Below are 12,497 nucleotides of genomic sequence, written 5' to 3'. Positions count from 1 at the left end.
ACTCTCACATATTATTTTCCATTTGTGTTAACATAAATTGGATAATATCCACAAAAAATTAATTTACCCATTTTGAGATAATGAAATCTTTTTTTTTTTGGTATGTGGGCCTCTCACTGTTGTGACCTCTCCCATTGCGGGGCACAGGCTCCGGACGCACAGGCTCAGCGGCCATGGCTCACGGGCCCAGCCGCTCCACGGCATGCGGGATCCTCCCAGACCAGGGCACGAACCCATGTCCCCTGCATCAGCAGGCAGACCCCCAACCACTGCACCACCAGGGATGCCCCAGAGATAATTAAATCTTAAGAGTAAACTAAGCATACCTTAAATATGGCTGCATCTCATAAAGACAAGTGTCTTTACTTTGGAGTTGAAATAATTTATTAGGCAGTTACAGAAATACTAGTAGTTGTGTTTTTGGTAGAAACTTAATTATTTGAGCTATATATAAAGCCAGTATTTATCAAGAAAAGTGTTATTAGGCTTACAATTTATAATTCAGAACCATAAATAACTTGTTTTACAGTGACAGCACATACATATATGGTTTGTTCTGGGTAGCGAACGAGAATGAGTAAAATTAACATAGCAATGATTTTTTTTTGTTTATAACAAATTGAATTCTTGGCTTATTTCTGAATTCTTACTTAAATTTGTTTCTTGTATTACGTGGCTACACATATGGGCCCTTAATTGTTTCATTTCTTTCAAAATTCACATACACGTTATAAGGTTAATTGTAGTGCAGCGCTTTTGGTCTTTTGAGCGCTGTTTCCTCATTAGGTGTCTCAGGTTGCCAGTGTTACAATCCTAAATACTTTTTTGAACAGACTACCTGTTCATACAGGAGCTGCATTGTTGTATAGCCTCATTCCTTCCGATGGGTGTGGAGCAGGATTAAAGCACACTTTATAGGGGTTCTAATTGTGGATGCCTAATTGACTTGATGAATGGCAAATGCTAAAATTTAAACACACATACATACACATACACACATAAACCTGTTTCAGGGCTGATCTGCATGACAGAACAAATGCCTCACAGGTGTTGAATGCTTACAAGATAAAAGAGTAGACTTTCCATATTTCCCAAGAATTTTCTTTTGAAGTTTATAAGGATTTTCTGTCTCATTGTTTCTTTTCTTAAAATGGTTTATGGCAATAATCTGTTTCATCTTGGGTGCACTTTTCACTTCTAAAGGCGGCCTGAGTTTTAGAGTGGGCCAAAATTAAAAAACAAGAAAATCTAACAGCAAGTAAATTTTCACACACTTTGGGAAGGGTAAAAGAGTGAACAACTGCTGACTCTAGTCTTTGGCCTAGTAGGGTCACAAGTTCTTTTCTTAATTCTTCAAGAATGATTTGATGCTTTACTAAGTACTTTCAAGGTCTTGTGAGTTTGTCATCATTACCTGAAAAAGAAGGAAGCTTCTCCAGCTACGAACTTGACAGATGGAAAAGATTTTTTTAAAAATCAAAAGATCACACCAGGTTTTATTTTTTATTTTTTTTGTGGTATGCAGGCCTCTCACTGCTGTGGCCTCACCCGCTGCGGAGCACAGGCTTCGGACGCGCAGGCTCAGCGGCCATGGCTCACGGGCCCAGCCGCTCCGCGGCACGTGGGATCCTCCCGGACCGAGGCACAAACCCGCGTCCCCTGCATCGGCAGGCGGACTCCCAACCACTGCGCCACCAGGGAAGCCGCAGTTTTTATTTTTAACAGTGAAAAAATGTTTCCCTTTATTATAATAATTTACATTTTAACAATATTCCAACTCTTAGGGCAAATATTTTTCCATAATTTTTTTTTTAGCTTTTCATTTTGAACTTATTGTAGATTCACACTGTAGTATATACCCTTTACCCAGTTCACCCCAGTTGTAACATCTTGTATAACTATAGTATAATAGTACAACTTAGAAATTGACATTGATACAATCTATCAATCTTATTTAGATTCTGCTACTTTTACATGCCCTCATTTGTGTGTGTGTTTTTTTCTTTTGTTTTGGGGGGTTTTATTTTTTTTTTTTTTTTTTTTTTTTTTTTTTTTTTTTTTTTTTTTTTTTTGCGGTACGCAGGCCTCTCACTGCTGTGGCCTCTCCTGTTGCGGAGCACAGGCTCCGGAGACACAGGCTCCGCGACCATGGCTCATAGGCCCAGCCGCTCCACGGCACGTGGGATCCTCCTGGACCGGGGCAAGAACCCATGTCCCCTGCATCAGCAGGCGGACTCTCAACCACTGCACCACCAGGGAAGCCCCCTGTGTGTGTGTGTGTGTTTTAATTCACTAACGTGTAGATCCCTGTGACTACCAAAGGTCCCTAATGCTACTCTTTTAAGTCCCCAACCACCTTCCTCCCACCCCAACCCCTCCAGCTTCTGGCCACCCATAATCTGTTCTCCATCTCTATAATTTTGTCATTTTAAGAATGTTATGTACGTGGAATCACATAGGGTGTACTTTTTGGGTTGGCTTTTTTTTCCAACTCAGCATAATTCCCTTGTAGTTCATCCAGGTTGTTGCATATTTTAATACTTCTTTCCTTTTTATTGCTGAGTAGTACATGTGGTACAAGGTTGTACCACAGTTTTGTTTCGTTGTTTTTTTTTTTTAACAGTTCACTCATTGAAGGATATTTGGGTTGTTTCTGTTTTGGGCTGTTATGAATAAAGCTGCTGTGAACATTTGATTACAGGTTTATTCATAACATTTTATTTATTCAAATTATAGGCCATAGAAATGAGGGTAAATGTATCATATCAGTTGGACATTTCCTAGAGGTGAAATTTGAGATATAGGGCAAAAGTATAACTAAAAAATTCTCCAGGGCCTTTATTTTTCCATAATAACTGGATTTCCTGGCATTAAATCCTTACCTCTTGGGCAGTAAGAAAAGGTGCCTTCCCCATTAGTATCTATATGACTTTTAATTTCATCCCTAGTCAGCACCAGGGAGGGGGAGATTGTGGAGAAATGTATAGGTCTGTTTTCTAAAACTCTTACTTAGCCAAATGATGTTCAGACAGATATTGAAAAATCCTGTTCTTGGAAGTGACAAATTTATTATTTCTATACAAATTATATGGAAAGCTTTTCTAAATGTATAACTTATTAGAAGCCATAAACTACCAAAGACAGTCAATCTTTAATTTTTCAGAAATTAGTTAACTAATAACCATTTATTGGGGATTAACTATGCCCCAAATAAAAGAAATTCTTAAGTAGATTTAGAATTTTAAACTTTAAAAATTAGGCACTATTTTAAAAAGTGAATATAATATCCACAAGTGAGAAAATTGTAGAATAGTAAAAAAAAATTGGTTTAGGAATCTGAAAATGTAAACACAGAAGTTTTTCTCCCCGTTTAATAATCACATTGTAGAAAATAGCATAGAGAAAATAGAGAACCAAATAGTTTAGTGTTGCTAAATAGACTTATTCTTTTTTACCTAATGATTTTAATAGCTGTATATTATTCTGTCTAGTGGTTACATCATATTTTACTTAAACTTGTCCCTATTTTAAGCATTTTATATTTCAATACATTGTTCAATATTCTTTGTGACTATGAGTTTCTCTATAGTTTGGATTATTTTGGTTAGAATCCAAGATGTGGGATATTGATGAAAAAGAGTCCCATTATATATCTCTAGCTTGCTTTCCAAAAGAATTGTGCTAATTTATAATACCTCCTGCGAAGCATGGCAGTGTAGTTTTACACCACTTTTATCAACACTGGGTATTATAATTTTTATAATTTTGCTAAGTAATTTTTTGGGTTTGGATTTATATTGCTAGTGGTGTTGGATATATTTTCATGTATGTTTAATGGCTGTTTTTCTCCTTTTAATTATTGTTTCTGAGACTGAGGAATGTCACTCTTATTTTGTTCATATCCTTTCTTGCAGTCTCAATGCTCATCAGCCTGCTTTCTTAACAATAATTACCCAAGTCCCATAGGCAGTGGTCTTCTATTTTGTATAGGACTCAATTAAAATTAAAAATACATATAACACATGTAATACATATCTTGAGCTAAAAACAGTACTGCCTTACGTTAAGTATTTTTTTGTAACCAATTGTGTTCCTAGTCCAGGACTTCTGACACAATCTGTTTTAATCCCAGAAGATTTGAGCCTACATAAGCACTATTGTTGTTAGCAAAATACATAGCCTATGCCAGAACATAAACCTTCATTTATAGTGAACTTCTAATTATATGCTTGCCCATGCTATTGGGAAGTAACTCACTTTAGGTGGAGAAAATTTCATTCTATTTGGCTGTCATACAATAAGACTAAGAGCAATAATGTTGCAAATACTCTTTTGTGACCTAAGGGTGCAAGTGAGGGAAATACACTCTTCAAACTAATGGGACCTGGCTCATTGTTCAGGGGCCAGGCTCAAGTAACTTAATAGTGTAGCATTAGATTCATAAAGAAACTTAGATTAACTGCTTTTGAAACGATAAATGTATAAATAAAATACTGAGGATTTTTTTCTTTTTCAGGTTTACAAGTGAAAGTAACCAAACTGAAAAAGGAACGAATTTTGTAAGTATCAGCATATATAACACTGATGTCTTATTTATAAAGTAATTGATATTGATGTCCTATTTGAATTCAGTGTTTTATTTATAAGGAAGTTAGCTTTACTTAGTGTGGAGCTTGTGTAGTTGACAGCGAGTTATTCAAAATTCTAAAGGAAAAAGAATAATTTTGAGTATAGCCTTAGTTAATATTTGTATATATTTATATTTTAACATAATTTTAATGTGTATAATCTTTTTCCTTAAAATATTCATTAATATGGAAACTGACCTATAAATCATTTTGATCTGTTAGCGGCATTTTTTTCTCAACTATGATTAATACCTGGAATTTAAGATGCTACAAGATGGGGATCAGAATAAGTCTGGGATTTCTAACTCATATAAGAAATGGGAACTAAATGGATATTCTGAGACCCCTTTTAACTAATTTGAAATTACCAGCAGTTCCCCTGAATTGTTTTGGTTATTAAGCCCAGAATCAGATCTGATTTTCTGAGTCAGGAGCAGATTTTACTCAAGGTTCTTTAGACCTTCTGCATTCAGGAATCTGAAGCAGATGGCATAATAGAATATTATTACTCATAACAAAAATTAATATCATTGTGACTAATAATAATTGCATTTGCTTTACAGTATATGCCAATAGGTCTCAGTTCCGTCATATTCCTAAAGCTTCCAAGACTGTAACCAGAAGCTGGAGTTACCAACCACTCATCAAAACACACCTCACTATTTTTTCTATTATAATCTGAAAACAGAAATTGTGAAGTTTTCCATTACACCTGTAAAGTCATGTTTGGAAGATGACCTAGATACAGAAATGAGAAATCATAAATTTTTAAAACAGTTTTTTTGAAGAATAATTTTATGATTCTTAATTACTGGCACTTTTAAATGCTGTGCATGTTGAAAATGTACCTGTTCCTACCTTAAAGGTGTCACTTTAAACATTTAAATTTAGGATGTATATCTTATTAGTTTATCATATTTTCTTACTGTGAGACCAAAAAAACACCAGAAGTGACTTTTATGGTAAAGAAGATGTATGCTTTCACATAGAAGGCCCAAAGTAGGGAGATTCTAGGACTGGTTATCACTTACTTCTATCTTTCTTCTCTGCCATCTTTAGTGTTCAGACTTGCCCTGTTAGTCTTGACTCACTTCAGTATGTGAAGCTGGCCGTCGTCATTCTAGTTATCACTTGCACAACATCTTTGTGTCCTTTTATTTTTACTAATTATAAAAGTTTGTCAGAAGCAGCCCCCAGCAGACTTCCTCTAACTCATTGACGATGTTCATTCCTAAATAATAACTGGCAAAGAGAATTGAATTAACATGATTGGCTTACACTAATTCTGACACTACTTTATATGTATTCTAGGATTAAGTGAATAAGTAAATATATTGTTGATAGGAGGCTTTTCCTCAGTGGTGAAATTTTTTTTGAGTGGTTTGAGATTAAAAATTATGAAATACACTTATTCTATTGTTTTCATTTTCACCTTTGTTTATAGCCCAGCTAGTGATGGTTGCTACAAGCATTGTTAATCAGAAGATGAGTATGTATTATCAGTGACTTGGTATGCTGATTTAACACATACTACACTAAATAGCTAATTACTGTTTGTTGGAGTTATTCTACAAGTCTCCTCTTTTATATATAATAATACTGTATAGGAATTCTTATTCCCTCTTACCATTATAATACCCAAAGTATAATATTTTGGAGTTGATCACTAGTTAGACAGTGAGCTCTTTATATTGTACCTTGGTTCAGTATTGGAAGTAAATGACCTTGTAAATCCTAGATTAACAACCATTGATTAGAATGACATCCTTTAGAATCAAAATGTTGGTCACTTTTTAGAAACATTGTGTTTGCTATTTGATTTTACATTTTAAACTACATTCACTAAACGTTTTTGAAGGAATTTAGTTTTATTAAAAATGGATCCTTCTTGTAGACCTAGTAATTTTATTTTCTAAAATGTTACTATTTTAAATGATAGATATATAGCTATAGAATAGTATTTCCTCTTAGCTAGAATCAGAATCATTTCCCTGCAGATTGAATGATTAGACATAGTTAGAAATGATCTAGGGCCTTCCTGGTGATCCAGTGGTTAAAAATCTGCCTTCCAATGTGGGGGATGCGGGTTCGATCCCTGGTCAGGGAACTAAGATCCCACATGCTGCGGGGCAACTAAGCTCGCGCACCACATCTACTGAGCCCACACACCACAACTAGAGAGCCCACGTGCCACAACTAAGACCCGATGCAGCCAAAAATAATAAAAATAAATAAAAATTTTTTTAAAGATCTAGATTTGTTTATAACAAACGTATGTTTTTTAACTGAGACTTTTTATACAAAATGTATTTCTTCATACCTCTAACAAAACAACCACATGAAAAACCTTTAATTCATAAATGACTGCTGAATATTACTTTCTCAAAAATCACCTAAAACATTTCTGAATCTTAAAGAGTGGAAACACAGCTGGTTGTTCAGTAGGTGATAATAATGGTTTACTTCACTGTATAGTTCTCAGTCATTTGATCCTCTTAGCAACCTTTTAATATATATTGTAATTACTCTGTACCTGCCTACCTTAGGTAGCTTGGGGTTACACGTTTTGGAAGCATGGGTAAGTAACTAAATCCCCTGAGTAATCAGAGAATTAAAGGGATGCTTTATTTTGTAGAAGGATAGGTCATTGCATTGTGGGACCAGGAACTCGGATTTGCCTGTATGACCATAACTCTCCTTTCCAAGTATATTTTATGATAGTCAGGGTACAGTAACAGGATTTCTGGTCTCCATGTTGTTAGAATAGCTTTATTTGTGAGATATCTCAGTCCTAGGGATTCCCACCTGGAAGAAGCAATTAGAAAAGAAATCAGTAACTGTACTATATTTGTCTATCACTTAATTGCTTCAGACCTGGGTTTTGATGATAGTTGTCTCTGCACATGACTAATGCTCCTCTTTTACACAGGTTCATTTACAAAATTACACATGTATCAGTAGAAATGTTGACTGTTGAATTTTTGTTGAATACTCCCAAAATAGGATCAGTGAAAACCTAGTGCTGCTTCTGAATTAAATACATTTTCTAGAAGTATTAGAAAATTATTTTATTATTAGCTTCAGCTATCTATTACTTCCAAAATTTCATATATATATATATATATATATATATATATATACGTATGCTACCAGAACAATATTTGTTGTATAGCAGGAGGCCGCTCTTAGATGTATTGGCTTTTCATTCAATATCAAATATTCAATCAGTATATAAGAAGTACCCTCGTATTGGTATCTGACATTTTGACTTAGTTATTTTGCTCATCTGTTTTGTTGCCAGTGATATTACATTCAACGTTTTAGCAATTTTGACACAGTCATTTGGACATCTCCTTTTTCTGGCAGACTGGTTTGTCACCTTTATTTGATTTGGTATTTCAGACCCTTGAGAGGGCTGGGAGAAGATATTTGAACCATGGTATTATCCTATATTTTCAGATTCCAGATTACACAGAATCCTGATTCAATTTCTAATGGGTTTTCATAGAATTAAAATATATGCATACTTTATATATGTGATTGTTTGAAATATAATGATGGAGAGGTAAAATATGGCACAACCTTGGAAAGTAACCAGGTAGTTTACTAGAAGAAAATTTTAGGTGTCTTTCTTTTTTCCTGACTAAAATCAAAATGGTAAATACTTAAATAGAACTTACTGTGTGCCAGTACTGTTCTGTATGCTGTATATTCATTAGTACTTAGTCCTTGCAAATGTCTCATGAATTAGATACTACTAATGTATCCACATTTTTGAGGCACAGAGTTTAGGTTACTTGCACCAGCTCACACAGCTGGTACGTGACAGCTGAGATTCAAACCTAGGCTTCAGGATGTAGGGTTTGTGTACTTCTACTTCACAGTAAACCCTGGCTTAAAAGTAATACCAGGTAAAAGTTTAAGCAACACAAAAATTAGTAAAATAGAAAGTATAAATCCCTCATAATTGGAATAGGAATGATATGAGTGGAGTTACCTATTTACATTATCGAATGTAGATAAAATAATTTAAAAAACAGTAAGTGTACATTTTAATAGCAATTTTGACAATGTTGAGTCAGCGGTGGCATCAGAATTTACTCCTTCATCTGTGTTCCAGCATTGTATAATGAATACCTGGTGCTTAGGAAGATACTTCTGTAGAACATAAAAATACTGCAGAGCAAATTCTAGGATAATTTTAACTCTGATTAACAAGATATTCAAACCTCACCTTCTAACTTGTTTGTTTTGATACAACACATTCATAATATGTAAGTGGTGAGATCATGCTTTGGAGTTCTTAATGACAGAATAGTCTTGTTAGAGTATTTTTCCATTAAAAAAAAGAATGACTTATTTTTTGACTTTTAGAGATGCACAGAGACTAGAAGAATTCTTCACCAAAAATCAACAGCTGAGAGAGCAACAGAAAGTCCTTCATGAAACCATTAAAGTTTTAGAAGATCGGTGAGTCTGGTTCTTGGGTCTCCTTGTATAAGAGGTGATTTCCCTCTTAATGGAGAGTATACATTGGTTTTCATTTGTAATCAGTTCTGAGACTTAAAGTGATCTTTTTTCCAACTCTATGTCAACTTTGGATAAATACTTTATGAAGTTAAAACAAACTTACAGGTTTGTTTTTTCATTATTTACAGCAATCACATCAATTTACCCTTTAAATGAAGTTTCTTTATCTGGTATTTGTTGTAGGACAAGCTCAAGAGTAGCAGTGTTCTAATACATTTGATGCTCTCATTACATTTTTACTTCTAAATAGGTGGAAACTGCTTCACAATTCTGTTCCTGTCTTCTTTTTTTTTTAGTTTATTTATTTTAGGCTGTGTTGGGTCTTCGTTGCTGGGCGCAGGCTTTGTCTAGTTGTGGTAAGCAGGGGCTACTGTTAGTTGCAGTGTGCAGGCTTCTCGTTGGTGGCTTCTCTTGTGGCAGAGCACGGGCTCTAGGCACACGGGTTTCAGTAGTTGCAGCATGCGGCCTCAGTAGTCGTGGCTCGCGGGCTCTAGAGCTCAAGCTCAGTAGTTGTGGCGCACAGGCTTAGCTGCTCTGCAGCATGTGGGATCCTCCTGGACCAGGGCTTGAACCCGCATCCCCTGCATTGGCAGGCAGATTCTTAACCACTGCACCACCAGGGAAGCCCTATTCCCGTCTTATTTTCTTACTCCTGCCATTCTCTTTTCTTCCTTGCATATTTCTCCACTTTCAGGAATTCTAGGGATTCTTTTTACTGAGTATTCCCAAGATAATGCCTATTACTTCACCTCATGTACAGACTTTTTTCTTTCCCACTCCTTTGAGGTTAACACTCTACATTAGAAAAGGCTTTCAGATTTTGCTGTTTTCCCTTGTCTGAACTGTAAGTGCTATTTAGGAACTTGAACTATTTATAGGAAACTATGTTTCTTTATTTATAGTTAATATTTTTCCATTATTATCAGTTTTGTATATGTTACAGGAAGGCTGGTGGTTTGAATTCGCCACTGTGTCTTAGTGGTGGAATAATCTAATATTCTGCATGATGCAAACTAAAGTTGAGTACTCTTTCTTCCATGACTGCCATCTCAGTGGATGCACATTTACTGGAATAGGCAACCTATTATGGGAAAGGGCTCCATATGCTTTGGAATCATAGATATGAATCTGAATTCCAACTTCACACTATCTCCTTAATTGAATTCAACAATTAATAGTTGAGCACTTACTGTGTTCCAGGTGTTGTTCTAGGGGCTAGGAATACTATCCTTAGTATGTCATGGAGCTGATACTTAATTTTCAAAGATTGGGAGTGGGCCTGCCAATAAGATGATTTCAGATTACAAAGGCTGAAGAAGAAATAAAAATGAATTATGTAATTGAGTGACTACAAGCATTGGGAAATGAAGGGCTACTGATGGATGTCAGGGATGACCTTTCTGATGAGGTGCCATTAGAACTGAGACCTGAGTGATACAAAAAAGAGCCGTCACTTGAAGAACTGAAGATAAGAAGAGGACAAATGCAAAAGCCTATGGTGGAAATAAATTTTGAAATATTTGAGGAGTAGGACATCCACTGTGATTCTAACTTAATGAGTAAGAGGATGAATGATAGATAATATTGGAAAGGTGGGAAGTAACTAAATTCTGTAGGGACATGAGAAAAACGTTTGGATTTTAATTGCATTGGGAAGCCATCGGAGGGTTTAAGCAGGGGAATGCCAAAGGGATACGAGCAGGTCCTGACAGCATCTGTTATCTCCAAATGTAGATGTCGAGTAGGTAGTTGCATATGTGAGTCTGGAACTAACGGGAGTGGTTAGAGCTAGAGAAACAAATTTGAAAATCATCAACTGTATTTAAATAGCATTTAAAATCTTGGGACCGGATAAGATCTCCTAAGGACATCTTTAAAAGTATAGGAAAAGAATAGAAGAGGGCTCAGTGCTGAATCCTTGGGCATACTAATTAAGGTTTAATGAAGAATAAGGACCCAGCCAGCAAAAAAGATTGAGAAAGGAATTACCAGAGTAAGAGAAAAGCCAAGAACATATGGCGTGACACTAAAAATACCTTCTTCACAGGGCTGTTTTGAACGTTAAATGAGATAATGCAAGTAAAAATACATAATGGAAGCTTAAATAGACTTACAGTATCCCTCCTGTTTGGTGAATATGATTCCAACCTCTAGTGCTCTAGTCTGTACTCTACACACAGCCAGACTAGTCCCTCTCTCTAGCTGAGATATCTGGAAACTAGAAAGCCATCTGTCCATCTCATTCTTCCTTAGTCCAGGATCAAAGAGGAAATCATCAATTACTCTTCCTTCAGTGTGGTGCGGCATTTCCTTCTGTTTTCTCTGGATATGTAGTACAGGATTGAGCAGGAAGGGTGGAGAGCATATTTTTCTCAGCCTTTAAATCTCCAGTGATTGAAGCACTTCCTTCTCTTACTTCACCATATTTTTTCTCTCATCTCTACTGCTCCACGACTTTCTACAAGCGATGAGGTTCTTCCTTCCATATAATAATGGTAGTAATGGCAAGAGATTAGGAACTTTCTTTCTGTTCATTGATTCCCAAGTATAGAAAATTTTAAGTCTGAGTTCTCTAAGAAAGCAAACATCAAGATGATATTAGATATTCCAGAGATTTGGGGGGGGAAACATACCTGTAAGGTAAATGAAGAAGGAGCTGGAGGAGACTAAGAGAGCTGTGAGATGTCCATGCATCTAACCCTTTTGAAAAAGAGAGAGAAAGGAAGGTCTTAGACTGCACTGCAGTTTTTTGTTTTTGTTTTTGTTTGTTTTTTTTGCGGTACGCAGGCCTCTCACTGTTGTGGCCTCTCCTGTTGCGGGGCACAGGCTCCAGACGTGCAGGCTCAGCAGCCATGGCTCACGGGCCCAGCGCTCCGCGGCATGTGGGATCTTCCCAGACTGGGGTACGAACCCGTGTACCCTGCATCAGCAGGCGGACTCTCCACCACTGCACCACCAGGGAAGCCCCTGCACTGCAGTTTTAAGAAAGCTTTGACAAAGCCACTGGGGAGTTCTGGAGCCATAGTATCCCTGTTCTACTCATTCATTGGCTGGCTTCTGACTGTGGGATGCTTGGTGTGTTCACCTGTCTGGCGGGTGAAGGATTTCAGAGCATAACAGCTGGAGCCAGTGATTTTACTTCCCCCAATAGGAGATACGTTTTCATGGTTGCCACACTCAAAGACTGATTTGTTTATTTCCAGCATTGTTTATGTTTAGTTGATCATTAGCAAGTTGTTTAGGACTCAGTACACTAAAAAAAATCACAAGGTAAGGTTTTCATTACGTTTTGCACGAATTGGCTTAATACAGTTCGCTCTCCATTTCATCCCCAAGATA

The 12,497-nt window shown here is 36.4% G+C and overlaps 1 protein-coding gene and 1 long non-coding RNA gene across 5 annotated transcripts in view; one reads left to right on the top strand and one right to left on the bottom strand.

The window, feature by feature from the left end:
* The window catches only part of LOC131742711 (uncharacterized), a 587,718-nt gene that overhangs the window by 410,357 nt on the left and 164,864 nt on the right, over positions 1-12,497 (bottom strand). The gene's annotated exons all lie outside the window — the stretch shown is intronic.
* Positions 1-12,497, top strand: part of RBBP8 (RB binding protein 8, endonuclease) — an 85,951-nt gene that overhangs the window by 10,651 nt on the left and 62,803 nt on the right. For all 4 annotated transcript variants that reach the window (XM_059039629.2, XM_067015230.1, XM_059039628.2 and 1 more), the window contains 2 exons: positions 4,517-4,559; positions 9,003-9,098. In XM_059039629.2, the coding sequence (XP_058895612.1) occupies positions 4,517-4,559; positions 9,003-9,098 (139 nt within the window). The remainder of the gene's footprint in view (positions 1-4,516; positions 4,560-9,002; positions 9,099-12,497) is intronic.

The sequence above is a fragment of the Kogia breviceps genome, chromosome 15, assembly GCF_026419965.1.
Source record: "Kogia breviceps isolate mKogBre1 chromosome 15, mKogBre1 haplotype 1, whole genome shotgun sequence".
In the NCBI taxonomy this organism is placed as follows: domain Eukaryota; kingdom Metazoa; phylum Chordata; class Mammalia; order Artiodactyla; family Physeteridae; genus Kogia; species Kogia breviceps.
This window is presented reverse-complemented; position numbering and strand designations above follow the sequence as displayed.